This window comes from Patiria miniata, unplaced genomic scaffold (assembly GCF_015706575.1).
Source record: "Patiria miniata isolate m_02_andy unplaced genomic scaffold, ASM1570657v1 HiC_scaffold_3, whole genome shotgun sequence".
In the NCBI taxonomy this organism is placed as follows: domain Eukaryota; kingdom Metazoa; phylum Echinodermata; class Asteroidea; order Valvatida; family Asterinidae; genus Patiria; species Patiria miniata.
In genome coordinates this window covers 29,320,410-29,334,410 of record NW_024037069.1, presented here as the reverse complement: position 1 = coordinate 29,334,410, position 14,001 = coordinate 29,320,410, and the positions used below count along the sequence as shown (strand labels likewise).

Genomic DNA, 14,001 nt, shown 5'->3' with positions numbered 1-14,001 from the left:
TTGGGGGGTTAGTATTCATAGCAAATATTGTTACACTGACTTGTTTGAGGTTTTGATGCTGGGAAAACCAAGAAAAACAATCATGTTCCTGTAGTCTGGTTCCCTGTCCCCAAGTAAGAGCAATTTATAGATGTCTGGGAATTGTAAGGTCAGGGAATCAGTCTAGCTGGCTTATACCTGTTCAAAGGTGTGTAATCAATTATAAGCAAAATGCGGACTAACAACATATGGTAAATTGGGGGCAGTATTTGAAAGAAAACCAGTTTTTTTTCCAACGCTGGTCGGCCGACCAGCTTTGGATATTGATACAAAAATACCACTTTTCTTGAAAATGACAGCACACCAGGTGCCATGATATTACAGTATGCTTTAGACTGTCATTCACAAACAGTCCAGTAAGGTATTTCATAATAATTTGGCAGTTTTGTTTTTTTGATGTTTGCAAATGCTGTATATTCCCTTTAAGCAAAATGTAAAAGAGGGACTGACATTTCAAACCAAAAATATCTAAAATTTATACCAGTCACCCAACCAAGATTGCAATATTATCATAACCGGATCTCAGTGTATCAGCAAGACAACAAAGTCAACTGAACAATTCATTTGCGTAAATTATCCTATAATTCTGAGACACGTTTCCACAAAATGAACATAACATCACAAAAACTCAAAATTGGATTTCACAAAACTCTAAATTGGAGAAATAAATAGAGTTCAGTGGAGACTTCTAAATGTAACCGTAACACTGCTTGTGGCTTTTCTTTAGTACTTGTTTGAAATGTAGAAATCCACTCATTTTCAAGATTGTTTTGACTGCAATTTAAACCAAATGACACTGATCAACTTTGGTTTATTTTAGGAGACAGAGATGCCACCAATGTATCAATAAAAACCCTAAAACAGAAAGAATGTTGCAACCTCAGCGGTTGTGTACGAAGTCAATGGAGAGTTAAGACAATTTTCTAAGTATTTCCTAATAAAATTGGAAGTGTTTCTCAGTCCCAGATTCATGGCTTATCATCATTTCTGCTACGACTGACCTTCATTGAGATGAGGTATATGAAGAAAAAAGCAGCTTCAGGTTGCAACATTCTTTCTCCTAAAACACAACCAAAAAACCTGACACTACCTTTACCCCTGTGTTTTCTGAATGTTTCAAACTAAATCCAGCACTTTTAATTTGTCACATTTTTTGGAGAAACCCCCCCCCCCCTGAATTCAGGTTAAAAGCTGAAAGTGGCATCTCTGGAGAGAACAGTTCACAGATGCCATATTTTGTTATGTTTGTAATACCTGGAATGGAAGAATATCTCCACACGGTCGGTGTGTATGCGTAGGATGAGCCAGAAGTCAGGCATGAGCTGCCGTCGCCTGGTCTGCTCGGCTAGCAACTCCTGGGAGTCATCCAGCTCCAAGTCACTGGAACCTCCCTCGTATCCTAGACAAGGTAACCATTTGGAAAAGTTTAAAACTGGGCAGGGTTGGGTTTTCAATGGGAGGTATTTTCAAATCAATAATCAAAAAAAAATTGAATTCTTGAGTTCCTTTTTTCAGAGTTCAATTGTAGTCCCTTACAGGATCTTGTAAATGACTGCTTCGAGTGTTGTAGTTAAAACTAACCTCCCAAGGCAATCCATGAAGCATTCAATTTTTCCCGAAGCAAAGCCGAGGGAAAAAGAATGCTCCATGGATCACCGATCAATATTTGTTTTATAACACCTCTCCCACAGATTCTGCTTGTTTTTAAGCGATAACTGATTAATTTAATCTAAATACAATTAAAATGTACTTCTATTTGAATACGAAAATTGTTGAAAATTTACTTGCACTTTTCCAAACTACCCCTTCACAAAATGTCCGAACCCAGCCCTGTAGCGCTAGTACTTGGGAACAATACGCGCAATGTGCACACCCGTACAATATCAATATCAAGATCCCAAAATCAAAGATCCCTTGTTCCACAGATCCCAAGATCCCTAGACCATGTTGTAGATCCCAAAAATCTCACGATCCCAAATATTCCAGATCCCTATATCCCTAGTTCCCAAGATTCCAAGATCCCAAAATCCCAGTATTCCAATATCCAAGGATCACAACCTCCAACCTCAAAATCGTAAAGTGTCATAGTTGGAAGTCACGGCAGCTGGAGCTACTTATTTTTACCTTCTTCATCGTTGTCATTTAGGCTGCCTGTGTAGCTGATCTGAGAGCTAGGGGGACCACTGGAAGCTGCAGAAATCAGGGAGAAGGGCCTTCTTCCAACCAGAGGAGTAAGGTCAGTCTCGGAGCTCTGACTTGACTTCCTCTCAAGAGGATTCAGCATGGCTATGTCTGGCTGACGTACGGAAGGTTGATGATCATCATCACCTGTGGTTCCGGCCGAGTCAGAGCTGGCACGAGGTCTGTCTTGAGTATCTGCGGCTCCATGGCTGGGGTCGTCCTCGACGAGCATCGTACCAGAGTCCGACTTGTGGGTCAGGGTCGTGGTGCTGGCGCTGGAGGTCGAGCTGTGGCTACGGCTATCCTTGGTTTGGACAGCCTGCAGGTATTCCCTGGCAGCCGTAGCTAGGTCCGAGTCAGAGTGGCTCGTCTCTGGGACTTGATGGGTGTCAGAGTGGGAGCTGCTGGCACGCGACAGGACAACAAAGCTCGTTGAATTGCGCCGAAGTTGACTGCTGTCCTCTCCTTCATCTGCCTCCTCAGCGACCTGTAACTCCGCCCCTCTGGGGTCATCAGATGGGCTCTGCTCACTACCCAAGTCAACCTCATCTTTGCCACCTTGCTGTAAGTCCACGTTTTCAGGAGCAGCATCATCATCTTGATGTCCTTGATCGTCGGAATCGTGCTCCTCTGCCAACACCTGGATGGAGCTGTCACTGCTCCCTGAGACGTTATCTTCTCCATCCTTTGTTTTGTCCGCCTCCCTCATTGCATCTGTCAATCTCTCCTCCTCCTCACCACCCGTCTTAGAATCCTCAAGTCCATTCTTCAACTCATCGTCAGCTCCATCCGAAGTCCCAACCACCGCCTTACAAGGCGAGGGCGGCGTACAGATTATCGTTGTCGAGGCGAAGATGCTACTGATCGTCTTCGCTTCACCTGCGGAAGATGCTTGGGTGTCTCCACTGACCAATCGGTGAGGTTCCTGCTCTCCAAGGTTCTCCAGGGCACTCTGTATGGCCTGGTTGCGCATGGTGTTATCCACGTGGGTCTGGTCATACATCAGGTGGTAGTAGTGTCCAACCTTGTTCAACTCACAGCCGGGGATTTCGGTCCGTTCCAGTTCCTGTGACCAAAAAAGAAGAACTTCTTAATTCTTCGGGTGTAACAAGAAGGGACAAACACAATAGTTTCAACGCGTCATTATATGTATTAAAGTGACAGATGGGGCATAAATTTTGTACACAGAGAATGCCGCTTTTAACAAATACCCATGATACGTCACTTTGTAGTGCTGTAAATTTATAACTGTGAATTTATAAACAAAACAGATAAAAACCAAGCCCCTTACCCTTTGGAAGGCATGAAAAGGTATTTTTTTTTAAATTCCAAACACATCTTGCACTTTGTGTCAGCTTGTCCTTTGTCATGTTTGTAAGCATTTGTCTCAGCAGGCTCTTTAGTGTTTGTATGTTTAAAGCGTATAAAGGATAGTTTTACAACTTTGCACAGGAATTTTGTAAGTCTGCCATAGGAACTAATTTCTCTACCCACAGGTTGACAAAATACCTGATCTCCAGACCCAGTTTTTTTTCTGCCGCAGTTCTATGACATGCAGATTCTGCAAAAACAGGTTCATAGGCAGCACAAAAGTACTTCACATGAAGTACCAATTACTGGCCACACAAACTGGCATTTTCAGTTTTTTTTTTTAATGTTCTTACAAAGGTGAGCTTTATTTAGTTCTACCTCAAGCTTAAATATTTGGATCTCAATACCAATTATTCCTCCTTTTAAAAAAACAAGCTCGATCAGATCTCGGAAGCTACGGGCCAACAAATTCCTGTTCACCTTATTTTGACCTCTGACCCCGTAGCTGTAGGTCAGACAAAGAGGTCACCATGGACTTTTTTTAATGTTTGACCAATGCCAACATGTTGACAGCACTACTTTTGTCATTTGAGCTGCTTTGAAATTTGACCCCATGATGACCTTTGACCCCAGTTTGGTCAAGTGACATGTTGGGGCTGGGCTACTGAAACCTTTGACAAAGTTTGGTTGAAATTGGTCAGAATATATAGGAGCAATAGACAATGTAAACATTTGTTACTAACTAACTAACTAACGTACGGACTAACGGAGAAACAAGATGATTTGTTGAGCTGCTAAAAAATATATCCGAATGTGCTCTACGAAATCTCGTATTCTAACAGGCACGATTTTGGACCATGGGCCCTGTGGCAGTGCATTTTTCCTTAGGCCATCAATTGGGAAAGTTGTGTACGCGCTCAGTTGAAGATGTTTCGCCTTCAAGTTAGCTCACGCAGCGCCAATACAAATTATCTAGTTGAAAATGTCAAGGCATTTGTGAATATAATGCAGACAAAAGGCGTAAGCTACAGAGAAAAAGCTCCCGGTTGCACCGCTGCCGTGGACCAATTATATTGCATCTCTTCTCTGAAGACCACAAAAAATCAATACCCAGTTCCAGTCTGCAGCAATAAGATATCTTCCCCTATTTGACAACAAAAATGAACAAGTATTAATAAAGGCAAAAGGCAACAGACATTTTCTGCTCTGGTTCTTGTCTTTCAAAATTCAAAGAAAATGGAGGATATTTTGGGACCCAGATACCCTACGCCATCAATTGGGAAAGTTGTGTAAGCTCAGTTGAAGATGTTTCGTCTGCAAATTAGCGCACACAGTGCCAATAACCAGTTGTAAATGTCAAGGTATTTGCGAAAATAATGCAGACAAAAGGCGTAATTAGCTACAGAGAAAAAGCTCCCCGTTGCACCGCTGCCGTGGACCAATTATATTGCATCTCTTTTCTGAAGACCACAAAAAATCAATACCCAGTTCCAGTCTGCAGCAATAAGATATCTTCCCCTATTTGACAACAAAAATGAACAAGTATTAATAATGGCAAAAGGCAACAGACATTTTCTGCTCTGGTTCTTGTCTTTCAAAATACAAAGAAAATGGAGGAGTGGTGCAACATTATTTGATGACAAAAATGAAGAAATATTAATAAAAGCAACAGACATTTTCTGCTCCGGTTCTTGTCTTTCAAAATTCAAAGAAAATGGAGGAGTGGGCGGAACAACAGAATTTCCCTCAGGCAAGCTAGCATTGTCAACACAAAGGCAGTTTTGATTAAATGCTGGCCATAGGCATGTACGTTAATAAAAGAGGTACAGGCTGATAAATACGACTTCTAGTTGAGTAAAGCACAAATATTGCCATTGTAATATTTCTTAATTACGCATCAGTGGTAACTATGGAAAATGTAGACGTGCTCAATGCTTTCTGGCCTTGTTCTTTGTGTAAACACACGCAGGTCTAGAGGGGGGCAATAGCTTTCAAACTAATATTACTCATTCAAGCAGGGAATTGCTACATCAAAAGCAGGACTAAAAGCCAGCAAATTTCATGACGTCAACTACTGATGTTTCTTTCTGACATTTGCCATTACCCTAATAATTTCGCTTTGCACACTGAAATTTGTGTGAAGTAAAAACTGACTGTAGGGCTCAGATTGGTCGAGAAGAAGGTTGTGGAAGACGTATTTTTCTGTCTCATTCTGTTAAAGGAATTGAAATTTCTATGGGTGCAGTAATCTGCCGTTAGACATACGCAATCATCAAGAATAGCACATATATTCTGCTGATAATCAAAAACTTTAAAAAACGGTAAGTTACAAAATTTGCCGACTTTGATATCAATCAAGCACTGTGACTGAACCATGGAATTGCCGCAGATACTGCAACCTTCTGGACTGAAATCTCAGATTGTGGTGTTTTTCACAAGCTTGTTGATTGCTGGCATGGCTTTCTGCTTTGGAAGTCCGTGCACAGGCCAAACCAGATTGCAATTCTATGGCGCGGAGAATTGCGCCCTCGATAGATCCGTTTACGAAACAACTACTACCGTTTCCCCCGTCACCTGTGCACGCAACTGCCACGCTGACGTACGCTGCATGTCACTCAACTACTACTGGCCGAATCGCATGTGCGAACTGAGCACTACTACCAGGTCACAGGAGACGAGCCGTTTCACCGAGCGCCAGGGCAGTGTGTATTTTGACTCTGATGAAGAAACACAAAGATTTTCCGTTCCCTCTCTGACATCTGCCTTATCCACTCCGATGATAAATGAGGAAGCACCCGACACTATTACCAACACAACACCGGCCTTCCCCACTCCAGAAGTAGAAGTGGATCCCATACCAAACGAACCTACTGAACCACCTCCCACCCCAACAGAAAACCCAACCATCGGCTGTAAGAGACAAGGGGTCAATACTGTCTATCCCTCGGGCACAGGTCCCGGGATTCAGGTCGACTGCGAGCTGATCTATGGCAAATATTGGATGGTGATTCAGCGTCGTCAGGATGGCAGCGTGGACTTCTACCGCAACTGGACCGAGTACCGAGAAGGATTCGGCAACTTGTCTGGGGAATACTGGCTAGGAAACGACAACATTCGGCAGCTGACTGAATCTCAGGGACCGTGGATGCTCCACATTGACCTGGCCGACTGGCACGGCCAACATCGCCATGTCCGGTATAACGACTTTTCAGTCCAAGGAGAAGAATACACCATGCATTTGGGCAATTTCGCTACCAGAAATGATTTTGACATTGAAAACTCACTTGCACATGAAAATGGCCGATCTTTCTCAACTTGGGATCACGATAATGATGGATTGGATAGCAGAACATGTGCTGTAGACAACCATGGAGGCTGGTGGTATGATGGGTGCGTTTTGGCAAATCTGAATGGCTTTTACTTTCAGGAAGAAACGGTGGACGACCACGCAATTACATGGTTTTCTTGGAGAGGACTCTATAGTCTCAAACAATGCAGCATGAAAATTTGCTTAGGTTAAATACCGATACCGTACCACTGAATTAACACTAGAACTGCATTGGGTGGACACACATTTGATGATTGAATAAACAGGAGAATAGCAATTGGACAGCAATCGATTGACACTACATGTACTCATGTAGTCAACATCAAGTTAACTCTAATAAGATTGAAAAATTAATACTTCATCACCAGCACTGGTTTGACACCAGATTAACTTCAGATTGAAGAACAGATTAGCATTTGATCAACACTGGATAGACGCCAGATTAACATCAGATAGACACTGGTTTGACACCAGATTAACTTCAGATTGAACAACAGATTAACATTTGATCAACACTGGATAGACGCCAGATTAACATCAAATCAACACTTGATCTACACTGGTTTGACACCAGACTAACTCTAGACTGAACATCAGATTGACACTTGACCAACACTGGATTGACACCATATTTTGACATGTAGTTCAGGGTGAACGTTGGATTAATTATTCACCAACAATGGACTGACGCCAGATAACCTTAAGGTTGAACATCGGATTAAAACGTGAAAAACACTGGCTTGCCACCAGATTAACTTCACAATGAATAACAGATTAACACTTAATCAACACTGGATTGACACCAGATGACTTTTAGTTGGTCATCAGATTAACACCAGACAAAGGCAATTGTAACATCCGACATCAAAAATCAGGTAAGGATTTTTGAAAGAAAAAAACCTCAATGCAGAAAACGTACTTGCACTGTGTCATACATGTACTGGGGGTATACTGAACCCCTCTCATCACGGATATGTATGTATGTACATGTACGCAGGGCGAGTCAAAAAGAAAGTGACCTGATGAGAATGTTCTTTTTTTTTTAAATATGTGGCACTTTACATTTGATTAAAATAACATATGGATAAAGTACACATTATTGACTAGGAACTGTGAAAATTTCACATAATTGGCATTCTATGTTCACAAGTTTTGTCTATTTTAAAACAAACCTCACAAAATTCGGCTGCCCATCAATCATTCAAATACAATGAAACAAGGGCGTTTTCCTGCCTTCATCAGTGAACGAAATTTGCACAGGAAAACAGACCAAAATCACTGTCGTTACTTCAGAAAAAAATCCTGATATTCAAAACACATGACCAGTGCTGTAAAAATCTTATTGCGTATAAATCTCTGGTTCTCACTCAGCTCAATAACTTCAAGTGGCATTCCATGGACAGCTGTAAAAATGGATTCTTTTAGTAAAATAAGCATAACTTCTCATACCATGGAACAATTTCAGTAATTCCTTTTTATTCAACAAGTGGAACATGCTCGTTTAATAATGCATTTTGTTGGTGTGTCAAATTTGAATGCTTTAAGGGAAACAATCATTAATTCAGGCCACTTTCTTATTGACTCACCCTGTATATTGGTTTTCTGTCTTTCTTTAATTTCTCTCATTCACATTTTATGTGTTTTCTATGTAAAATAAATGTTTCAATGTACAGGGTGAATAAAAAAATGCGAAACCTAATAGTAGAATGTGTGTGAATTGTTTTTGTTTTGCTGAAAGAACACACCTTTTTTTGGTGATCCATGGACAGTACTTTATAATGGTAGTTGTGTTTAAAATTCCATAACTTAAAAAGTACATGAGTGATCTGAATGATTCTTTTACTACAAGAAAGCTTATGAATTGGGCTTTCATATCCTAGATTTTAAAAGTGCTACATGCAGAACTTCACTAAAACAATGGTCCCAACATTTGGGTTTCGCTCTTTTTTTCTCACCCTGTATTGTGATTCTGTGAAGGCATGCTCCTCAGAGCCTCTGTTTCTTTTGATCATGCCTCCCTAATTTTGATAACTTTATTGTACAGTCATTTTCCTAGTTCCATATTTTTCATAGTTCTAGATCACTTCAAATATAAACCTATCTCTATTAAATTGGTCTCCATTACTATTTTTTGTACTAAGTGCATTTTGAAAAAAGAAAACTAAGATGTTTTCAATAAAATCTCTAGAATAGGAATTTTGGCCAGATGTCCGAGTCGCACTTTGACAAGTTTGGACAGTTTGTAGAAAATCAGGGGAGCCGTGAATCGGCGAAAAATTTTCTCCTCGGTACATCACTAGGACTGTGTGATTTCAAATATTTTGTTCATACTCTGAAGTCTTATTAACTATTACAAAGAAAGTTTGTTGAATCAAAATAAGTTGTAGAGTCTCTAACATTGAAAATGTGTCGTCGAATGACAGGTTAGCTCCAGATCGCACGTGCACGTAGGACCCAACTACACGCGTGTTTATAATCGACTTTATGTGACATAGTCTTTGATGGGTCGAAGGTTTTCGGTCTGTGCCTGTTCCTGCCGTTGAGTTGCAGCCAAAAGTTTAAAAATCATTTTTGTTAATTCTCTTTTTAAAATTTGCTGGAATTCTCTTGAATGAACTGTTTTTCAAAAAAACTAAGTAATACTTTATCAAAAACTGTGCTTGATTTGGGGTGATTTTGTCTGCAAAATGGATTTTCTTGCGTGATTTTTTTTTCACGCGAAGCAGTTTTTGATAGATTCTGAACTGATTAAACCAATCCGGAACTAGGAAAAGTTGCATCGGTACTTTTGACGTCGCAAAGTCAAAATTAAAAGAGCTTATATTTGGAAAAGTATTTCGTAGTATCTCCATCCCTTAAGGTAAACTTTTAAACCAATGTCACATGCATTCGTGGACTAGTGGAGCCGAAAGCAGCCTGAATGACGTTTGCTATCCGGAACTAGGAAAACGAATGTATTCTGTTTGTCATTTCGCTTCTGATGAAACTAATTGTTTAAATTGAAACCGAATTAAAAAGTTAAAAAGTAAACTAGAAACATCAAAAGTTATACAATTTGTAATGAATAGCTTGCATAATTAAAATGTGTAAGAAACACATCCCTATATTTCAAATATAAGGCATGGACTTTTTATTGAAGGAATAAAAACAGAATTGTGTAATGTGTGACTAATCCACTGTAAAATGTCAATAGCCACCGTGTCCACATGTACAGTAGTAGATAAAAAATTTCAGCAGAATTTTTTTTAAGTGTTTAAAATTGTTTTGAATTGATACTGTGAAGTGGTAATGACTTGTTGGTGTGTGAATTATATTCAGAATATTGTATTATAATAGCATTATAAATCTTGATGTCTACTACTCTTCACATGTAGATTAAACTAATTACAGTGGGATCCACAGAAATTGTTCGTAATAGTGATCGTTCAGTATAGCGATTTTCACACATTAGTGGTGCCCTCTTTTACTCATTGTTATTGTGTAGTTGCATTTACAAACCACGTGCGGAGTCGCCAAACTTGTCCATTATTATTTCCGATTCCGTAGCAGAACTTCACCAAGTACGCCCTGGTAGTTACTGAAAGACGAATTCGAACGCGTGCGACTATTGAATCATGTAATTACACAGTTTTTGATAAAAGCCATTTGTCACTCTTCTGTTGATTTTTCCAACAACAATGTTCGCTATGTTTTGTAGACAAAAATTGGGAGCCAAGGCTGATGTTCGGTATAGCCAAATGTTCGGTATAGCAGTGTTTGGTATAGCGACGTTCCACTGTATGCGTAAAAAAAGCGTAAAACGTTCACGTAATTTTCTTATCACATTCACTTATACGTGACAAAATGTGGTAAGGCTACAAACACAAGCTACCTTGATAAACCACCACTATGGACATTATAATATTGCATCTCCAAAAAAAACCCCAATATCTACATGCAGTTCCAGAATGCAACAGGCAAGATACGTTATGTCGTGTGCTTGGATACTGTAATTTCATTGGTCTAGAATAGCTAGGTGTCCAGTCTGTGAAAAGAATGGTCAACTTTGTTTCACTGCATGGCATATTAAGTATCTCTGGGAATGCAACTGGGAAATTAGAAAAAAATGAGGAAACTCCAAAACGCACACGACTCAGTATAGTAGTTTTCAATTTGTAATGGCATTCATGAGAAGTAAAAATCATGCCTCCCATATTTTGATAACTTTGTTGTCCAGTCATTTTCCTAGTTCCATATTTTCATAGTTCCGGATCACTTCAAATATAAACCTACCTCTATTGAATTGGTCTCCATTACTATTTTTTATACTTAGTGCATTTTGAAAAAACAAAACGATTACTTCTTGATACACAAAGATGTTTTCAATAAAATCTCTAGAAAAGGAATTTTGGCCAGATGTCCGAGTCGCACTTTGACAAGTTTGGACAGTTTGTAGAAAATCACGGGAGCCGTGAATCGACGAAAATTTTTCTCCTCGGTACATCACCAGGACTGTGTGATTTCAAATATTTTGTTCATACTCTAAAGTCTTCTTAACTATTACATAGAAAATTTGTTGAATCAAAATAAGTTGTAGAGTCTCTAACATTGAAAATGTGTCGTCGAATGACAGGTTAGCTCCAGATCGCACGTGCACGTAGGACCCAACTACACGCGTGTTAATCGACTTTATGTGACGATTCTTCGATGGGTCGAAGGTTTTCGGTCTGTGCGTGTTCCTGCCGTTGAGTTGCAGCCAAAAGTTTAAAAATCATTTTCGTTAATTCTCTTTTTAAAATTTGCTGGAATTCTTTTGAATGAACTGTTTTTCAAAAAAACTAAGTAATACTTTATCAAAAACTGTGCTTGATTTGGGGTGATTCTGTCTGAAAAATGGATTTTCTTGCGTGATTTTTTTTCACGCGAAGCAGTTTTGGATAGATTCTGAACTGATTAAACCAATCAGGAACTAGGAAAAGTTGCATCGGTACTTTTGACGTCGCAAAGTCAAAATTAAAAGAGCTTATATTTGGAAAAGTATTTCGTAGTATCTCCATCCCTTAAGGTAAACTTTTAAACCAATGTCACATGCATTCATGGACTAGTGGAGCCGAAAGCAGCCTGAATGATGTTTGCTATCCGGAACTAGGAAAATGACTGTACTCTGTTTGTCATTTTGCTTCTAATGAAACTAATTGTTTATAAAGTAAAACAGAATAAAAAAGTTCAAAGTAAATTAGAAACGTCAAAAGTTGTACAATTTGTAATGAATAGCTTTAATAATTAAAATGTGTAAGAAACAAATCCCTGTATCTCAAATATGAGGCATGGTCTTTTTATTGAAGGAATAGAAACAAAATTGTGTAATGTGTGACTAATCCACTGTGAAATGTCAATAGCCACCATGTCCACATGCATGACATGTAGTAGATAAAAAAATTCAGCAGAATTATTGTCAATTGTTAAAATTCTTTTGAATTAATACTGTGAAGTGGTAATGATTTGTTGGTGTGTGAATTATATTCAGAATATTGTATTATAACAGCATTATAAATCTTGATGTCTAATACTCTTTACATGTAAATTAAATTAATTATGTGTATAAAGAAAACGTCAAACATTCACGTAGTTTTCTTGTCACAATCACTTATGTGGCAAAATGTGGCAAGGCTACAAACACAAGCTACCTTGATAAACCACCACTATGGACAATTATAATATTGCATTTCCAAAAAACCCCAATATCTACATGCAGTTCCAGAATGCAACAAGCAAGATGTGCGTTATGTCGTGTGCTTGGATACTGAAATTTTATTGGTCTAGAATAGCTAGGTGTCCAGTCTGTGAAAAGAATGGTTAACTTTGTTTCACTGCGTTGCATATGAAGTATCTCTGGGAATGCAACTGGGAAATTAGAAAAAATGATGAAACTCCAAAACGCACACGACTCTGTATGTAGTTTTTAATTTGTAATGGCATTCATGAGAAGTAAAAATGAGGAAATCAGCGGATCCGAGGAACAGTTACATGAGTGTATCTCATATACACTGTGTTCCATAAATGAACCTCAGATACACTGCGCTTCATAATTATTACACATTTTCCATATCTGCGGTCATCAAAAATACTGATTTTTGGCCAAAAAAACCAACTTCACAAAATTAAGTCAAATGTTCACACAAGGTGGGTAGAGGCAAGAAATGAATCCCCAAGAGATTTCAGCTCACTTCAGTCAGGATCCAGGGAGAAAACAAACACTTTATTTTTTTACCCCAATCTCCTTCAATCTAGAAAATTTTCCATATCCGCAGTGATCAAAAATACTGATTTTTGGCCAAAAAATCAAACTTCACGAAATAATTCAAATGTTCACACATGGTGGATAGAGGCCAGAAATAAATCCCAGAGAGATTTCAGCTCACCTATGTCAGGATCCAGGGAGAAAATAAACATTTCAGTTTTTTACCCAAATAACCCAAATTTTGAAAAGTTTTCCATATCCGCGGTCATCAAAAATACTCATTTTTGGCCCGAAAATCCAACTTCACAAATTTAGCTCAAATGTTCACACATGGTGGGTAGAGGCCAGAAATAAATCCCCCAGAGATTTCAGCTCACTTAAGTCAAGATCCAGAGAGAAAAATAAACAATTTAGTTTTTTACCCAAATAGCCCAAATCTTGAAAAGTTTTCCATATCTGCGGTCATCAAAAATACTCATTTTTGGCCCGAAAATCCAACTTCACGAAATTAGCTCAAATGTTCACACATGGTGGGTAGAGGCCAGAAATAAATCCCCGAAAGATTTCAGCTCACCTAAGTCAAGATCCAGGGAGAAAATAAACAATTTTGTTTTTTACCCAAATAGCCCAAATCTTGAAAAGTTTTCCATATCCGCGGTCATCAAAAATACTCATTTTTGGCCCGAAAATCCAACTTCACGAAATTAGCTCAAATGTTCACATATGGTGGGTAGAGGCCGAAATAAATCCCCAGGAGATTTCAGATCACCTAAGTCAAGATCCAGGGAGAAAATAAACATTTCAGTTTTTTACCCAAATAGCCCAAATCTTGAAAAGTTTTCCATATCCGCGGTCATCAAAAATACTCATTTTTGGCCCGAAAATCCAACTTCACGAAATTAGCTCAAATGTTCACACATGG

At 39.0% G+C, this 14,001-nt stretch overlaps 2 protein-coding genes across 2 annotated transcripts in view; one reads left to right on the top strand and one right to left on the bottom strand.

Moving 5' to 3' along the window:
- Positions 1-5,742, bottom strand: part of LOC119736647 (KICSTOR complex protein SZT2-like) — a 38,340-nt gene extending 32,598 nt beyond the window's left edge. The window contains exons 1-3 of the mRNA XM_038210663.1: positions 5,686-5,742; positions 2,164-3,286; positions 1,294-1,438 (exon numbers count right to left, since the gene is read on the bottom strand). Of these exons, the coding sequence (XP_038066591.1) occupies positions 1,294-1,438; positions 2,164-3,286; positions 5,686-5,742 (1,325 nt within the window). The remainder of the gene's footprint in view (positions 1-1,293; positions 1,439-2,163; positions 3,287-5,685) is intronic.
- A 163-nt stretch (positions 5,743-5,905) lies between these two features.
- On the top strand, positions 5,906-7,051 carry LOC119736646 (ficolin-2-like). The gene has a single exon (XM_038210661.1). The coding sequence runs from the start codon at positions 5,906-5,908 to the stop codon at positions 7,049-7,051; it is 1,146 nt and encodes a 381-aa protein (XP_038066589.1).
- The last annotated feature ends 6,950 nt before the right edge of the window (positions 7,052-14,001 follow it).